Source organism: Lissotriton helveticus, chromosome 12 (genome assembly GCF_964261635.1).
Source record: "Lissotriton helveticus chromosome 12, aLisHel1.1, whole genome shotgun sequence".
Lineage (NCBI taxonomy): Eukaryota > Metazoa > Chordata > Amphibia > Caudata > Salamandridae > Lissotriton > Lissotriton helveticus.
The window spans coordinates 817195020-817212970 of NC_136073.1; the positions used below are offsets into that span (position 1 = coordinate 817195020).

Genomic DNA, 17951 nt, shown 5'->3' on the forward strand with positions numbered 1-17951 from the left:
AAGGAGATTACCATCTTTGGATGTGTCGGGTTCTTGGAGGTGTCTTAACGTGGGTACAACCTAACTGAATACAGTAAATGAAAGATAGGCAAAAGAACAGATGTAGTCATAGCCATAAGGCACAGTATATATTTTATGTGCTCCATTATATTATGAGGACAAAATGTATGCATTAGATTATATTATTTGAATTAAAACCGTACATTTGAAATTTGCTGTCAGACAATTTACCATTCATAGTTTTCGAATTGTGAAAAAATATATTACAAATGTTTAACTATGAGCAATATAGCACAATGTGAAATATGATATCGAACACATTTACCCATCAAAACAACCAAAAATCCAAAATATATAATAACTTAATACAGAGAGGACATCTTTATTTTTTTTTCCAGACTAGACAACCCTTGAGTTTTGAAATTGTGTACACTTTTAAAAGATGGGCAGTACAGAAGATAAATATGTCTTTAGGGGAGAGAAGGCTATTGAGATAAGACAGCATTTTGAGTTGGAAGCCTGAATGAGCAAGTGTTAAGTGGGTGTACTGGCACAGCGTGCAACGTTAGCATGAGGAGCGAATACTTAAGAATCAATTTAAGAGGGCACCTTGAGGCAAACTAGAATTTTAAGTTGCAGGTTTTAAAGTCACTGTGGGGCAGGTCGTAAAGGCTGAGGGCAGTTCTGAAATGTCTAAAAAGTCAACTGCATGTCTTCGACACACTTTGTAATGCTATGCTGTTGCATATTATGGCGAGCTACATTGTGTTTGCGTGGGTTGTATAGTGCAGGGTCCACCATTATTGCTTTTGGTGATTGGAGTTACTTTAACGTCAAACCACGTTTTGGGGATTCCATGGAAGCCCAGTGTGCTCTCTGGCTTTTTAAGTACAGTAGTATAAATGTGGTTGATGTGCAGCTTCCATGTGCTTGTTTTAGCTGTGTGAGTATTATAGTAGGCAACTCACATAAACTAGAAATAGGAAACAAAGCAACCACAGTACATCTCTATGGTGTCCTATGTGCGATTGTATGTGGGTGTGAGAGAGAGCTGTCAGGGGAGACTTCCTTTCCAGACAAGAAGCTTCACTCACACGAAGGTGACATGCTTCATCATTGGGTTCCCTCCTCACACCTGGACTGAAAGGTCCTAGGTGTGGGCTACAACTCCCTTTTGGGGAGCAGCTGAGGTGTTTTCAAGATGAGAGATGTTACGGAGTGTGTGGGGGGGCAGAGTGCAAAAGGAACGTTAGATAAAACTATCTCCAGGGGGCCGAATCAATTTTATTAAGTGGTCCACTGGTATAGGATTAAAAAGGAGAGGACTCAGGATTTTAATCAAATTGACCCCTGTAGATGGTCAATTTATTTCTACCCATGATTGACCCCAGCGCGTTTCAGGGACATTCATCAGGACCTGGTAAATTAGTCACTCTGCTTGAAGTTGTGATAATAAATGAAAAGTATACTAGCCACCAAGATATCAGAACGGCTAGACTAACGATGGCCCGTGTATATTCTGGGCTCACCATCTTTCTAATTTGGGGGAATGTCCACTCTCAAACCACTAGGTAGGTCATTACTGTCAAACTCTTTTGTCTGTGCAGCCGCTTACGGACGTCCCGGCGAGAGTCAAGGTATTATAGTTGGTCATAGAGGTTGTACCTTGCTATATAATCTTCATATAGAATTATTGCTTCTTTTGTCGTGTATCTAGTTTTACCAATGCTTTATACCATATGGCATATTCCAATAAAAATTGAACCTAAAATAAAGAAAGCACGGTGATCTGTTAAGCATCCACAATATCCCTCTATTTGGGTGTATGTTATGGCTTAGTATATGATGAATAGCTGTGGATCGTGTATGGTTTGTGAAGAAAGGGACAGTATTTTCATCCTGACGATATCCAATTATATATGGTACATTTGAGCGACATCTGCTGTGTGGCAGCGTTCTGTTGAATGCATTGTTGGATCTTGTGTGAATTGTGTCTACGTGGTTAGTGCTGTTCTAGGCACCATACTATTCACCTGTATAGTGTGTCAGTGCTGTGCTGGATGTAAGAATGTTCTTGTTGATGACGTTTTTTGCATGTTTGTATTGATGATTTTTATGAGTGATACCGTGCTATATATAAATGTGAGCATGTGTTGGGTGTACGGGGAGGATCCTTTATAAAATGTGCTTTATGGCGTTCTTTGCTCTGTTTCTAAGTGGGCGATGCTGTTACAGACATCGTGATAACCACCTGTTTGGTAATTAGTGCAGTGTTGGATATATATATAAGAAAAGGGAGCGACCCCACTGGCCAAGAGACAGGGTACCACAACACAGTGTAAAAGAAGATTCTCTTGGACAATCACAAATAAATCAATCAAAAATCCAACCAACAACCATGTTTTATTTCTTCACATTTGTCGTGTCTCTCTTGGCAATTTTTATTTTTTATTTGTAATACATGTAATGGACTGTTTTTATTGCTTGTATGTTTTCTTGGTACACTATGTAATAAATCATATTTGTGTTTTTAATTTATATATTTTGGTTACTTATCCTTTTGTTGTACACAGCTGTTCCCTAAGGCCTTAACTTTTAAGCATTCTAAATGTTCCCTTAATCTTGGCTATGTATGCATAGGTGTGTCTGAACTACAAGGTTGTTGGTTGGATGTTTTATTGATGATTTGTGCTTGTCCAAGAGAATCTTCTTTTACACTTTGCAGGATATATGCTGTGTGTTTTAATCTGCGTAGTGCTGTTGTAAAGTAAGTGACTTGCAACAACATGGAATGTAGGAGCTATGTTGCAAGTGTGTGCAGAGTTGTGTCGAATATACTGTATATTGCACGTGTATCATTGGTATGAGGGAAGTGCCCCCCTAGAGGGGATGATATGGTGTATCTGCACTGTGCTAGAGCACATAAGGTGTCGTGTACAACGTTTCCTCTTGTAAGTAAGTTCGTTGTGCAGGTCTTTTGCTCTGGATCCCATCATAACCCATTCACCCAAACTTTTTATAAACTATTCCCTAGACAAGGTGACTTCCTCTAGGTAAGGAATTGCTCTATGGACCTCCTAGTAAGGGGACATTTCTTAACTGTGAAACCACTTGTAGGCTGCTGCAGACCTAATCAGCTAGCTCTTAAAGCTCATACTTGCCAACATTATTAGTGTGTCTCATGGCTCTGCAGTTAGACATTTGAGATAACCAACAAAACCTTGGTCCTGCATGAACAATCATCAGTACAGCACTGTCACTAATATACAACAATTTCAACCAACTCTAAGTACGAAGGTGGTAGATAAAGTCTGCTGCTCTAATTGTCTTTAATTTATTGGATGTCTTAAACTGTCAGCCACCTTATTTCTCTGAAACATCTTCGAGAGATAAGATTCAGAGTAAATTGGAGGGTACCGTGGCACTTAAGTCAGAATGGCCATGAACTACCACTACTTAGGTAACATAAAGACTGGTTAAAAAATATATGGGCAACCTGAGACATTCATTCTTTGCCCCAGTATTGGAACTTTCGTAGATTCCCATGCTTTGCATCATTTCCCGTCATCGGACTGGGAGCCTCGGTAATAGAAAAAATATCATAGCAGTAGGTACAAAAAAGGAAGCAAGGCCTAGGCCTCATCTCATTTTGTAGCCTATCCACCTCTTTTTGTGAAAGAGACCAAAAAACTGCAACAACCAATCAGAGGAGCCTCACCCAATAGAACCCTCCTGAGAGAGCCCCAGAGCCTCAGATTTTCTACCGCACGTTGTGCTAAGGGAGTCTCCTCTGAGCTCTGCTCAGTTTTTCATTCTACAGCTTCAAAAACAACCTTTTTTTCTCAAGATGTCGGATAAGGAGAAGAAAGCCTTGTTCAAGGCATGTGCTACCTGTTCACAGAAACGGCTTTATGTGGATGACAAGCATACAGATTGCATTTATTGCTTGTACCCGGACCAGAAAGCTACGGAATGTAAGATCTGCAGGACAGAGAAGGAAGACTTCTGACCTGGCTGCAAAAGATGAAGTCTACAAAGGAGGTCATTTCCTGCGACTGTGAAGATTCCTCTTCAGCTTCCTCTTCAAGAGGATCCAAAAAGAGGAGTTGGTCTTTCCCTTTAACATCTGCTGAGCCTCCTTCTAAGACATCTCAACAGACCTCTAATATGTCTAGTAGGTCTAGTCCCCGAAAATCGCCTCACCGAGGTGCAAAGGAGAAAGTGGGATTGAGTTCTGAGGTGGTTTCTTCTCAGAAGGGGTCACAAGGGCCTTCTGTTATCTCTCCACCTACTGGGAAACCAAAAGGTTTTAATAATCCCGTTTCCCTACCTAAGGAATCGAAGTCTGACAAGAAAACCCGCTCGTCGACGATGACATCTGCAGGTACGACAACGGCGAAAATCCAACAAACACACATTTCTGCCTTGTCGACGGGACCGTCGACGACGACAACCTCGACGTCGACGACTGGACCATCATTCTCTTCATCGTTGACGAGATAAATCTCCTCAACGTCGACGACGATGACGCCGACAGTGGTGTCGAAGACGACGACGACGATGTCAATGACAACGACTTCTTTGATTCTGACGACGAGCTCGTCGACGATGCCGTTGACGATTTCACCTCCGTCGATGATGGTTTTCTCTCCGTCGGCAGAGCTCTCGTCAACGACTACCCCGTCGCCGACGACGTCGCCGACGATCCCATCGACGGTGACCCCGTCGGCGGTGCAAAAAGTGAACATTTCGCTAAGAAGACGCTAGATAACACCGGACATGACGTCCCCAAGAAGGGTGACACCATTGCCTCCTGCCTTACTTTTAGAGGAGGATTCTTCAGAAGAAAATGATGATGAGGACGATGGTCCATATGGAGATCCTTACAGTCTGTCGCAGCTCCAGGTAAAATACCAAGATTCTGATTCAGATGGCTACTACGAAGAGGTGCGTCAACCTCCTCCCAGAGAGAGGAATCAAGAGCAATCTCAACAGGGTATGGTTTCGATGCCCTCTTCTTTGATAACTGACCTGCAAATGATGTTAATGGACTACAGGAGAAGATTTCCTTCCCAAACTCCTGAAACCATTCAGACGCCCCCTCCACCACCTTCCACTTCAGCTGAGGTTCAGCCAAGGGAACAAGAACCTGCGGAGGTGCGTCAAGGGATAACCTCAGGTCCGGTGTATGGGGACAATGATGATGTTTCCTCGGACGATGGAGGGAATGTAACAGAGATCCCGAATCCGGATAGAGAATGGGACGAGTACATTATCCCAGATCCACCTTCTCCTTCACCGTATCCAGTAGATTCACCACTGGCTGACATTGGTGGTTTCCATAACCTCATGGAAAGAGCTTCAAAACGGTTTGGCCTGCCAGTTCCAACAGTTCAATCGGACTGTTTTCTTTACGATTTCAAAGAGCCATACAGGAAATCCATCCGCTCTATTCCCATCATAGAGCTTGTTTGGTCTGAAGGAGTGAAGGTCATGCAGTCTCCAGCAACCGTCATTCCGGTCCTACCGCAACTGGAGAAGAAGTACAGGGCCCCTGATGGTAGTCCCGCGTGCCTGGTTGGCCAACCAAAGCCGGACTCCGTAATCTCCCAGGCGGCACAAAGGAAGTCAAAGAACCTTTCGGCCCCTCTGGCCTCTCCACCGGATAAAGAGGGTAGATGCCTGGACAATGTGGGCAAAAGATTCTTGTCAATGTCAAGCCTCCTGGTTCGTGCCTCCAATGCACTTTCAATTTTGGGACAATACGATCGCCAAATGTGGTGCGATATGTCTCCGTTTGTAGACCAGTTGCCGGAGAGTGCTAAGGCGGATGCAAGGAAAATCTTAGAAGGGGAGCAATCATCTGCGGAAATAATTGACTGCGCCATGGACATCGCCACAACTGCTTTTCAAGCGCTAGCAGGTTTGAATGTCCTCAGAAGACAAGGCTGGCTTCGGGCTACCTGGTTTCGCCCTGAGGTGTAAAATAAAATACTGGATTTGCCCTTTGATGGGGATATGCTTTTCGGAAAGCACATAGATGATGCCTTACAGGATATCAAAAAGGACACTGAAACAGCCAGGTCCTTAGGCACTCTTCAATACCGTAAGGTGCCATTCCGAGGAGCAAAAAGCAAGAGTTATTCCAATAGAGGAGGATACCAACAACGTTATTCCTTGTATTCCCAATCATCACAAACCTACAGGCCACAATACTCACAAAGGCAGGTTCAATCTGCCTTTTTCTCTCACCAGCCAGCAAGAGGCCGACAAGGTCCCCAGGGCACAGAGTCATCTAAACGACAATAGCGGCCTTCTGGCTCTTTCTACTGTTCCTCCCCCTCCGGTAACATCAGTGGGGGGCAGGATTTCTCATTGTCTACGCAGGTGGAGGATCATTACATCAGAACAGTGGGTCCTGAATATCATTCGATTTGGTCACACGTTGGAGTTTCAACAGCTTCCTCCTTCCAGAGCTCCTCGCGCCACCGAGGCAAAACATCTGCGACTTCTACGTCTCGAAGCCCACCAGCTATTCATCAAGGTGGCGATAGAACCTGTACCTCACTCTCAAAGAGAAGAAGGTTTTTACTCCAGGTTCTTCCTGGTTCGCAAAAGGGAGGAGAAGTGGCGTCCAATATTAGATCTAAGGGAGATCAACACCTATCTCATAAAGCTGTCATTCAGAATGGTCACCCTTCAGGACATTCTACGTCTTCTAAATCCAGGGGACTACATGGCAACTCTGGATCTAGAGGATGCGTACTTCCATGTACCGATCCATCCAGCTCACAGGCGATACCTACTCTTCACAGTAGCCAAGAGCCACTTTCCATTCAAGGTGCTTCCTTTTGGTCTCAGATCCATACCACGGATATTTACGAAAGTACTGGCCCCAGTGGCGGTATTTCTCAGAAGGCAATCTCTAGAGGTCTTTCCCTACCTAGACGATTGGTTGATAAAAGCTCAATCCTTTCAGGCAGCTTCCAAAGCAGTCAAAAGCTGCATTCAACTTTTCAACCAACTGGATCTTCAACTCAACAAATCAAAATCTGTCCTTCACCCATCCAGGACGGCCAGACTTCTGGGGTCCATTCTGGATACAAATCACTGCAAAGCTTGCACTTCGGAGGAAAGACAGAAAAGGCTTATTCTCTCAGCTCGTCTCTTACAATGGAAGAAATCTCTATCGGTCCGTCTGTACAAGTCCCTACTAGGATCGATCTCATCTTGCATACCATTAATTCCACACTGCAGGCTTCGAATGCGTCCACTACAAGAGCAACTGAACAAACAATGGTGCCAGGCGAAAGGCTCATTCGACGACAGGATAACAGTAACACCAGTAATGAGAAAAGCAAGCAACTGTTGGACAATGAAGGACAATATCTCAAAGGGCTTAACTTTCAAGCTCTCTCCATCTCCCATGGTTCTGACCACAGACGCCTCACTGGAAGGCTGGGGAGCTGTGTTACAGGAGTTACACGTGAGCGATCATTGGACGCCCGAACAGCGCAAGTTCCACATCAATCTGCTATAACTCAGGGCAATTCACTAAGCTTTACAAGCTTTCCTTCCGAGAACTCAGAATTGCACGGTGCTGGTTCGCACGGACAATACGACGACCATACACTATATAAACAAACAAGGCAGTACAAGATCCCAGGTTCCTTCAAGGAAAGCCCAAGAAATTTGGTACTGGGCAATTCTCCATAGGATTTCTCTTTCAGCGGAGCACCTCGCAGGTTCACTCAATACAACAGCGGATGCACTGAGTCGTCAAAAGTCAATCAGTCACGAGTGAGAATTAGATCAGGGCATTCTCGAGGAGGTCTTCTCAGTTTGGGGTACGCCGACCATAAAACCTGTTTGCAACCTCAGAAAACAAGAAACGCCAGTTCTATGCAAGCAGGGATCACCATCTAAGGTCATTGGGGAATGCTCTTTCGATTGCCTGGTCCGGCGCATTTGTTTCCGCCTTTCCTCCAATACCCCTAATTCCGAGACTGATCAGGAAGCTCAAGGCGGAACCTTGGAAAATGATTTTGATCGCACCAGCGTGGCCCCGACAGTTCTGGTTCACGGAGCTTCTCCTACTCTCTCAAAAACAGCCAATTCACCTGCGGCCCATTCCGTCTCTATTGACAATGTCTCAGGGTCAAGTGCAACATCCAGATCCGAGCCCACTCCAATTGACAGCGTGGCTCCTGAACACAGAGATTTCCAGAATTTGAACCTCACTAAGGAGTCTAAAGAAATTCTGTCTCAGGCCCGTGCTCCAAGTACGAATAAGACTTACCGGGCGAAATGGAAAGGGTTTTGTCTGTGGTGCCAATGGCAGAATCTCCACCCATACACTTCAGCTCCGCATCAGACTTTACCTTACATTCTTTCTCTGGCTAAATCAGGTCTGGCTCATTCCTCTGTCAAAGTGCATCTGGTGGCTATCTCTAGATTCAGGCGGGCATCCTCAGGTCCTTCTCTTTGGTCTGCAAGAATTATCAAGCCTTTCCTAAAGGGCCTCTTCAGGGTTTTTCCTCCAGTCCGGCCTCCGCCTCCAGTCTGGCAGCTTAATTTGGTTTTGGCTCATCTTATGAGAACCCCGTTTGAGCCTATTCACAGAGCGGATCTTACATTTCTATCATGGAAGCTGGCTCTTCTTTTAGCCTTGATGTCGGCTAGAAGAATAAGTGAGCTCCAAGCGCTCACTATTGTGGAACCTTTTCTGCAGTTCAAGAAGGACATTCTAATTCTCAGAAAAAATCCAAAATGTATTCCAAAAGTCCCATCCGACTTTCATTTGAATGAACCTGTGGTTCTGAAATCTTTTTTCCCTCGACCAACTACACCAGCAGAAAGATTGCTGCATTCCTTGGATGTCCAAAGATGTCTGAAATTCTATCTGGAACGGATAAAAGTCTTCAGAAAATCGACTTGGATTCTTCCATGAGAAGCGAAGCGGCTGTTGGATAGGCAGTCCTGAGAAACCTTTTTCAATAAGAGGTGAGCTTTCCCTACAATCTCTCCTTCCTGTAGTGCACATTTTGTATCCGATATTGTATTCTTTTCTATGGTAACATATTATGTTTTGTTTCCTATGAGAATAAGTATGATAATATATTTTGATATTCATATAACAAAAAATGCTTTTATGGCTTACTGCTAGCTACTCTGATACAAAGCATAGGAATCTATGAAAGTTCCAATACCGGGGCAAGAAAACAAGTTACTTACCTGTAACTTTGGTTCCCCAGTATTGGTAACTTTCATAGATTCCCATGCGCCCACCCTCCTCCCCTGGGAAAGCTCAGCCTATTACAGATGTAGTTACTGTTACACAACGGCTACGAAATTCTGAGGCTCTGGGGCTCTCTCAGGAGGGTTCTATGGGGTGAGGCTCCTCTGATTGGTTGTTGCAGTTTTTGTTCTCTTTTACAAAAAGAGGTGGATAAGCTACAAAATGAGATGAGGCCTAGGCCTTTCTTTCTTTTTTTGTACCTACTGCTATGATATTTTTTCTATTACCGAGGCTCCCATTCCGACGACGGGGAATGATACAAAGCATGGGAATCTATGAAAGTTACCAATACTGGGGAACCAAAGTTACAGGTAAGTAACTTGTTTTCTTACATCTGTTTCCTGGGCATCTACTCAACTACAACGTTGACAGGGCTCACATGGACTCTTTTCAACTAATCGCAGTTGTACTGAAGTCAAGGTTTTCTGACTTGCCCATTGTACCTTTTCCACAGTTTGCTTTGTCACATTGAACTATGGCAATGAGTGTATTTGTCTCTGCTCATTTAGCTTATAGTAACAGGATGTGATTGAGTCTTCCTACCAAATCCATGAGCCTTTGATTATGGCATAAGAACAGCTCCACTGGAACTGAGGTGAGGCATCAGTGATTTTTTCACCTCCCTGTTCCCTACTTTGGAGTTAGACGCCCAACAAAGAAAGTCATGAGACTCTTTGCATATCAACACAAAATATAACAAAAAATACATTAGTCAAGAGTGTGAGAGGAGACCCCATATCTCACTGTCTGAAGTTTCCTCAGCGGACAATAAACACCTCAAGCAAAGCTGGTGAGAGTAAGGTTAGTAACAGAATTCAACGGGTGGTAATTGTGGTGTTAGGACAAAGACAGAGCTAACGAACAAATAGAGTATGTTGGTTGTGTTGGGCTGCCACTAAGACCTATATTTAGATCTTGCTAGGCCAGACTATTGAAAGTGATGCTCCCTGATACCTTGCATACAGTCTCACTCCTGGACCTCTCAGGATTGGTCCTACAGGCTTTTTGTTGGGTAGTCCACATTTGCCCATAAAGGTATGATGCTTTGCTGCTAAAAATCTGTAAAATCCCACCTGTGAGACGCTTCTCGGCCAGCAGAGGTGGAGCCTTACGCCTCATTGTTCTGGGATATTATTTCCAACTTTAGTCACTGGGGGATGTGGTGGGAGTGCATGAGGGACCACAGAAACCCTTCAACATAGGAATTGGATAGCGTAGCTGTGTTGCCACCATGGAGCCAGTTGGCAACTCTTGTGTAGAACTGGGTTGACATTCCATACGTAGGCACAACTTACCTTCGGAAAGAAGAAGGTGGCTATAGCTCTGCGTATCCGGTGCATGTAGGCCTGCAGAATGCAGAGGAGTGCCAGCAACAATATGGGCCATGAAATCATGAAGTAGTCCATTGCGGTCATGGGTACTGGGTCGGGGAGACAACCTAACAGTGAGCGAAGAGCAAGTTACAAAGGGTTAGAGATTGAAAAAGAAAGAAGGGCACCAACGGAATCAGACCCTTTTCCTTCCTAGAGAACCCTGTTGGCAATTACCCTGTACTTACGAGTGTTGTCACTCGTCATCTCTGTGTTTGAACGTGAGCTGAGGAGTCCAATGGTTCTCCGAAGGAGCCTGGCAATCAAACTTGTACCGCCTACCAAAACATTAATCTCGTGCGAACCTGTTAAAAAAGCGAGAAGACATTCCGAATCCTGTCCAGTTCCATTAGCCACCAAAACAGTGTTTCAGTATTACGAGGTTGAAAAATAAATCGACAGTGGCTCTCATTCTGAGGTGTATCAGGTTGAGGGTACAGTAAAATCACATGCGATTTTACCATAATCATGCATGGCATCATCCCCTGTTGTGCAATTACAAGTTAAACCTCATAAAATGGCAATGTACCATCTTGTAAAACCACACAGAATTGCCAGATCCGTGGGGATCAACACATACATTTTCGACCAGATCTGAGCTTTGAATTTGGCTGTCAGATAATTTGGCCATTCCTAGTTTTAGAACAGTGAAAACATAGCATAAATGTTTGAGTAATCTAACATGATGTGAATTATGAGAATTAACACATTTCCATAACCAAACGACCAAACATTTAATACAAAGAGGGCATTTTTTTCTGAATAGATAACCAATACTTTGGAAATTCTATACACGTGAGGAAGATGTTTTCTGGGAGGGCACAGCATTACATGCTTCGGCCATCAGAAAAGAAAATGGGGAATGGCGCCTTGCACTGTTCAAAATTACCGCTGATTCTCTGGTTAACTTCCAAGGGATCCTCAACAATAGTCATCAGCACTGAACAGTCCGGCCTGTGTGTGATGATCCCTGAGCACTCTTCAATTTATATATATATATATATATATATATATATATAGCCACTCTTTAGGCTGCATACACACAAACACACACACACACACATATATATATATATAAGTACCAATCCCATTTTTACAGGAAAAACGGGCCGACACATGCTCGGAGCTTGACAGCAGGCTTTTATTCAAAATTTAAACGCAAACATAATGTTCGGTGGAAACGCTTGGCAGACGCGTTTCAGCCTGTCGGCTTTCTTCAGTGCCCAGTTCCATCGCGTACAAGTTGTTACTGCTGAGTGCTGGTTAAATAACATAGATGGTCCACATTGATTGGTCTGTTGATGTTAACCCAACCTCCTCAGTTTTGTTGGGCGCTACTCCACGCCGGGATTTCTCGCATACCACCGAGAGTGGATCGTGCAGTGAGGATCCAGTCAACTAACCCAGTGGCTTCCCAGTCATACCGGCAGAGGTATGCAGTGAAATCCCGCATTACAGGGATCCTGAACAAAGTCACTCCTGTCAGAGACTCCTTACGCAGCACACGACTGCGTCCTCCCTCCCCGTGTGGCTTCTCTACTCAGGTGGGTGTCCTTTCCAATGCGGGGGGGCGCTGCGTTGTATTTTCATACGATACCACAGACTTTAGCAGGTCATGCGCGGAGCTCCAGAACGGGAGGGCGTGCCGATAAGCGGTTCCTGCTGATGCCGCCTATACATAAGTACCAATCCCATTTTTACAGGAAAAACGGGCCGACACATGCTCGGAGCTTGACAGCAGGCTTTTATTCAAAATTTAAGCGCAAACATAATGTTCGGTGGAAACGCTTGGCAGACACGTTTCAGCCTGTCGGCTTTCTTCAGTGCCCAGTTCCATCGCGTACAAGTTGTTACTGCTGAGTGCTGGTTAAATAACATAGATGGTCCACACTGATTGGTCTGTTGATGTTAACCCAACCTCCTCAGTTTTGTTAGGCGCTACTCCACGCCGGGATTTCTCGCATACCACCGAGAGTGGATCGTGCAGTGAGGATCCAGTCAACTAACCCAGTGGCTTCCCAGTCATACCGGCAGAGGTATGCGGTGAAATCCCGCATTACAGAGATCCTGAACAAAGTCACTCCTGTCAGAGACTCCTTACGCAGCACACGACTGCGTCCTCCCTCCCCGTGTGGCTTCTCTACTCAGGTGAGTGTCCTTTCCAATGCGGGGGGGCGCCGCGTTGTATTTTCATACGATACCACAGACTTTAGCAGGTCATGCGCGGAGCTCCAGAATATATATATTTGTGAGTTTGTGTTTATGCAGCCTAAAGAGTGGCTAAAAATGCCCATACTGCATTCAATTTTCATTTTAAAAAGAATCAATTTACATAGAAATATGCTGTTAATAAAAATGCCTAAAGAAAATCTTTCACAAACCTTTATTAAAAGGAAATTGAATATGAAACATGTTAGCCATTGTTAGCCAATAGGCTGCCATTCAAAGAATAGTAGAGAAAACTGGCACTGTGCCTTTAAGAACCTCACAGTACACTCTGTATCCCATCATGCCTCAAAGGAGTCAGTTAGGACAGTTCCATTTTTCCGGCTCCAGCAAGCAGGATTCAGGAGCTCTGGCTTTTGGCAAGAAACCTCTGGTAAATCTTTTCAAATGTTTTCCTTTAAAACTCGTTTGACATTTTTTCAAAACCTAGAGTGTACATAGCCTTTTTTTCTGGCAGAACATTTTTTATCTTCCTGTCAAGAATGCCTTTGCTTTTTGTGAAGTGCCCTGCCTGTGGGAAGAAAAAGGCCCAGACAGACTCCCATTCTGTCTGTATTGTGTGTCTTCCAGAATATCATGAGCCAGATACTTATCGTTACTGTCAGAAGTTTTGCAAACATACTTTGAAAGACAGAGAAAAGATCTGACTACATGGTCTCCAAGTAAGAAGGACAATTTCTTCATTAAGAGGCCTTGGTAAAGGTCAGTATTAGTTTAAAGAGTGATTTTCTAGTTCAGAGAACTCCAGCAGAGGAAATCCAGCGAGAAATACCACCATTACAAAAGAAGATGTTTCCAGTCAATGTTGCGAAGTATGACTTTGAGAACTGAGCAGATAGTGGTGTGCTCAATGTCAACAGGTACGCCGTCGAAAATGTGGTCACAGATAAGGACGGGTCATCACTCAATGTTCAAGCATTCACTCTTGAGACACACATTGGCGTAAAAGTCACCATCCACATCAACATCCCACTGCCCATAGACATCAAAGAAGCAGGCATTAACGTTGATCTACATCTAAAGACAGTTCCTACTCACCTGTGATTATTTCTCCATGCTGGCTTCAAAGTCTCTAGCATAGACCTGAGCCACATACTTCAGACTCTGAGTACTCTCTTACATATTCTCCATCTAGAGCCACACCTGAATTCCACATTTCAGGTACACCATCTCTTAGGGCATCTTCATCTCCTCAATCTTCTCCAGGCACACCAGGTTTGCTACCTACGACTTCAACAGGGCCAATAAAAAGGCCATGTATTCTACCTGTGACATATACATCTCCACGAAGATCTAGGAGTCCACCGTGTCCCCCCTCCAGATCTACAGAAGCATCAAGATCTAAACCCAGATCTAGAAGATCACATGTTTCTAGACACAGGAGACTGACCGATAAACCTCCTGCAAGAATGTCGTCTGTGGATTATCTTCTTACCTTCATTGGAGTGTTACTAAGAGGGGCAACTAAATTACACATTGATATCCCTACTACCACAACATCATCTTCTGTGATGTTTGCGACGTTGCATCACATAACAGCTTCACAACCATTGCTTCTCCAGGTTCCTGGTCTACTGGAACCTGCAATGCAATTATTTATTACGCCTACATCAGTGATTTCTACTCCATCTTGACTTCCTCAAAAATATAAACCACCTGTCCTGGACACACTATTCCTCAGATCAGATCCTCCTCCTGATTCGGTCATTGTAGCAGTAGCAAGAAAATCTCCCACTGTTGCTTTGTCTTCTTCTGTTCCTCCTGACAAGGAAAGCAAACAAATAGAGGCTCTTGGCAAAAAGATGTGTGGAACATCAGCATCTACTATGAAGGTGGCCAGTACTTCTGCTTTGTTTAGAAGGTATGATAGGTCTCTGTGGGATTTGCTAAATAGGTTCACGGGAAAACTCCCAAAAAAGAGCAGACAAGATTTTCAAGAGACCATGAATGAAGGTGGCTTTGTATCTTTATTTCATTTATTTATTTATAAAGTTTTATATTGTGCTAGCTAGACCCGTGGGTATCAGAGCGCTTTACATACATAAAGGAAAATAAAAGATTGCATAACATCGCAGGACATGAGGATGAATAAAGATAAAAGCAAAGACATAATACTTATGAATCCAGTGAGGGGAGAAGGACGCAAGTGGCTGACACAGTCAGAGAACCACCATCCTTGAAGGTCAAAGTAAGTGGAGAGTCCACTAGGTTATTGATGCCTAGGACAGTTGCCTTAGTCGGTAAAGTATTGGTTGAGAAGAAAGAGTTTCAGATTCTTTTTGAAGCAAGAGAAGGAGGGGTTGCATCCTAGGTCGATCGGGAGTGCGTTACACATCCTGAGTACGTTGCCAGAGAAGGACCGGCACTGGGTTGTTTTCTTTTTCAGTTTCAGAGGGATGAGAAGAAGTGAGTTGGTGCTTCTCAGAGTTCTGGATTTTCCTGCTTTTACTAGTTTGCTGTTTAGGTAGTTTGGGGATTGAGTGTGAAGGGCCTTGTGAGTTATGCAGGCCAGTTTGAAAATCCATCTACCTTCCATGGAAAGCCAGTTGAGTGCGTTGAGGGTTGGTGAGATGTGTTCAAAACATTTTACACCAGTTATGAGTCGGGCTACCATGTTAAGGACTGACCTTAGTGGGATTAGTTGAGCTTTTGATGACCCTGTTAGGATGGCGTTTCCATAGTCCAGTTTAGAAAGGACTAGCAATTGTACAATTGTCTTGAGATCATCTTGAGGAATGAAAGGTTTAATTATCTTGAGGTGTTTTAGAGAGTAAAGCGCACTTTTTGCAGAGTTGTTGATGTGAGCCTTCATTGACAAGTTCTTGTCCAGGATAATGCCTAGTGACTTGACTGAGTCAGATAGGACAAGGGAGCAGTTTAGAGCATCAAGCTCCTTGAGCCAGACTTTAATTGGTTGGTGGTAGCTTTTCGGAGAGAACAGTATTCATTTTGTTTTGTCTGGGTTCAGTTTTTAGTGGTTTGCTTTAACCAGGTTTGGATCTTGGTGAGAGTGACATTGAGGTGTCGGACGTCACTGGGCGATTTGATTTTGTAGTATATTAAGTTCAAATGAACGAAACGCATTGGCTGTAATGCAAATTTTAAGAAACTCTCCTATGGAATAAAGTATACTTTGAATATACTTACAGTTCTCGTTGACTTCATCACTGGTGCACCGACCTTATTTGCATGTTTTGTCTGACTCTCAGTGGAGCGAAGGTGCAGCAAGCTCCGGACGGGTGTGCACGGAAAAAAGATCTTATTTACTTTGGAATAGTAGTGCTGGATTGTGGTCCACCGCATTGCTCTTTGTAAACTATCCTTCAGAGGAGAGATTATTATCAATCAATCTGAAGTGTCACAATCGCTTAAATGATCACCATTCGTCAACGGACTGATTGCATCCTTACTAGGCTCAATGGCGTTTTGTATCCTTCTGGTTCCTCATGCATGACTGCACATGAGACCTCTGCAGCAGTGTCTAGAATACCAGTGGAATCAGATCTCGAACTGCTGGGAAGAGAAACGGACCCTGTCACAGGCTGCAATTCAGGCTCTCCCATGGTGGACTCAACCAAAAAACCTCTTGGTAGGAATACCTTTCCATCAGGATCTGCCACCACAAACATTGTTCCCAAATGCTTCTTTCCAGGGATGGGTTGCTCATATGGCACACTTGCAAAACCAGGGAATTTGGTTGGACAAAAAAAACTTATCATATCAGTCTGCTGGAACTGAGAGCTGTTCATCTGGCCCTCAAATCTATTTTCCCATCAATATCAATTAACTCCCTTCTTATTCAGACTGACAACACAACAGCAATGCTCTACCTTAACCGGCAAGGAGAGATTCACTCTCTTTCCCTATTTCTCGAAGCTCAAACCATATGGAAATGGTTAATAGCCAGAAATCTAACCATAATGGCTATCCATCCAGGGTTTCAAAATATACAAGCAGATTTTCTCAGTCTGGTTTTTCAGGAAAATCACAACTGGATACCAAAGACGAAGTCTTAACAAACATTTTCCAAGATTGGGGATATCCAAAAATCGATTTGTAGGCAGATGCCAACACCCAAAAATGGCAAGCCTACACATTCAGATTCTTCCAACTAGGGTCAAAAGGGAAAGCCCCTTTGATAAATTGGTCAGGGAAATTTCTCTAAGCATTTACCCCAATTCCTCTCATACAGACAGTAATCATTAAACTCTACAGATCCACGACCAGAATGATAATGATAGCGAAAGAATGTTCCCGTCAGTGGTGGTTCATGGACTTTCTTCAGCCATCAGAACGCCCCCACCCTCCATCACTGAACTTGACAGCTTGACTCCAGAATTCCTCCAATATGGTCATTTAGGCCTGCCACAAGACTGCATGGACATTTTAAGAGAGGCTAAAAGACTTTCACACAAGAAAATCATTTGCCTATAAGTGGAAGAAGTTTTACGTATGGTCCATTCAAAACAGACACAATCCATTCTTGTGTCAAAAAGAAGTAGTTATACCCTACCTTCTTCGTTTAGCAATGAATTCTTGGTTAGTTTTCTTCTATTAAGGTGCATCTTGTGGCTATAACAGCCTATGGACATTCTCTATCACAAACATCATTCTGTAAAATTCCTGTAATTGAAGCCTTTTTAGAAGGGCTTAAAAAAGTATTCTCTCAAATTAAGTAACTATCTCCTCTTTGGGAACTTAACATTGTGCTTTCAAAATTGATGACCCCCCATTTGAACCCATTCATAAAGCCTTTTTACAGCATCTGACATGGAAAGCGGCTTTCCTAGTAGCCATCACTTCAGCACTCAAAGTCAGTGAAATTCAAGCATTATGCTCTGTTGAACCATACGCAGTTTTTCATAATAATAGAGTGGTGATGAGAACCCATCCCAGTTTCCTTCCTAAGGTGGTTTCAGATTTCTATATTAATCAAACCATCTCATTGCCGACCTTCTTTCCTAGTCTATCTACTGCAGCTGAAAGGTATTTAACCTCTTGATGTTAAAAGAGTTATAGCATTCCACCTGGATAAAATCAAAGACATAAAGAAATCA

The 17951-nt window shown here is 43.6% G+C and overlaps 2 protein-coding genes across 2 annotated transcripts in view; one reads left to right on the plus strand and one right to left on the minus strand.

The window, feature by feature from the left end:
• DCST2 (DC-STAMP domain containing 2) overlaps positions 1 to 17951 on the plus strand; it is a 285622-nt gene that overhangs the window by 33754 nt on the left and 233917 nt on the right. The gene's annotated exons all lie outside the window — the stretch shown is intronic.
• The window catches only part of DCST1 (DC-STAMP domain containing 1), a 146034-nt gene that overhangs the window by 20632 nt on the left and 107451 nt on the right, over positions 1 to 17951 (minus strand). The window contains exons 13-14 of the mRNA XM_078668903.1: positions 10857 to 10973; positions 10594 to 10736 (exon numbers count right to left, since the gene is read on the minus strand). Of these exons, the coding sequence (XP_078525029.1) occupies positions 10594 to 10736; positions 10857 to 10973 (260 nt within the window). The remainder of the gene's footprint in view (positions 1 to 10593; positions 10737 to 10856; positions 10974 to 17951) is intronic.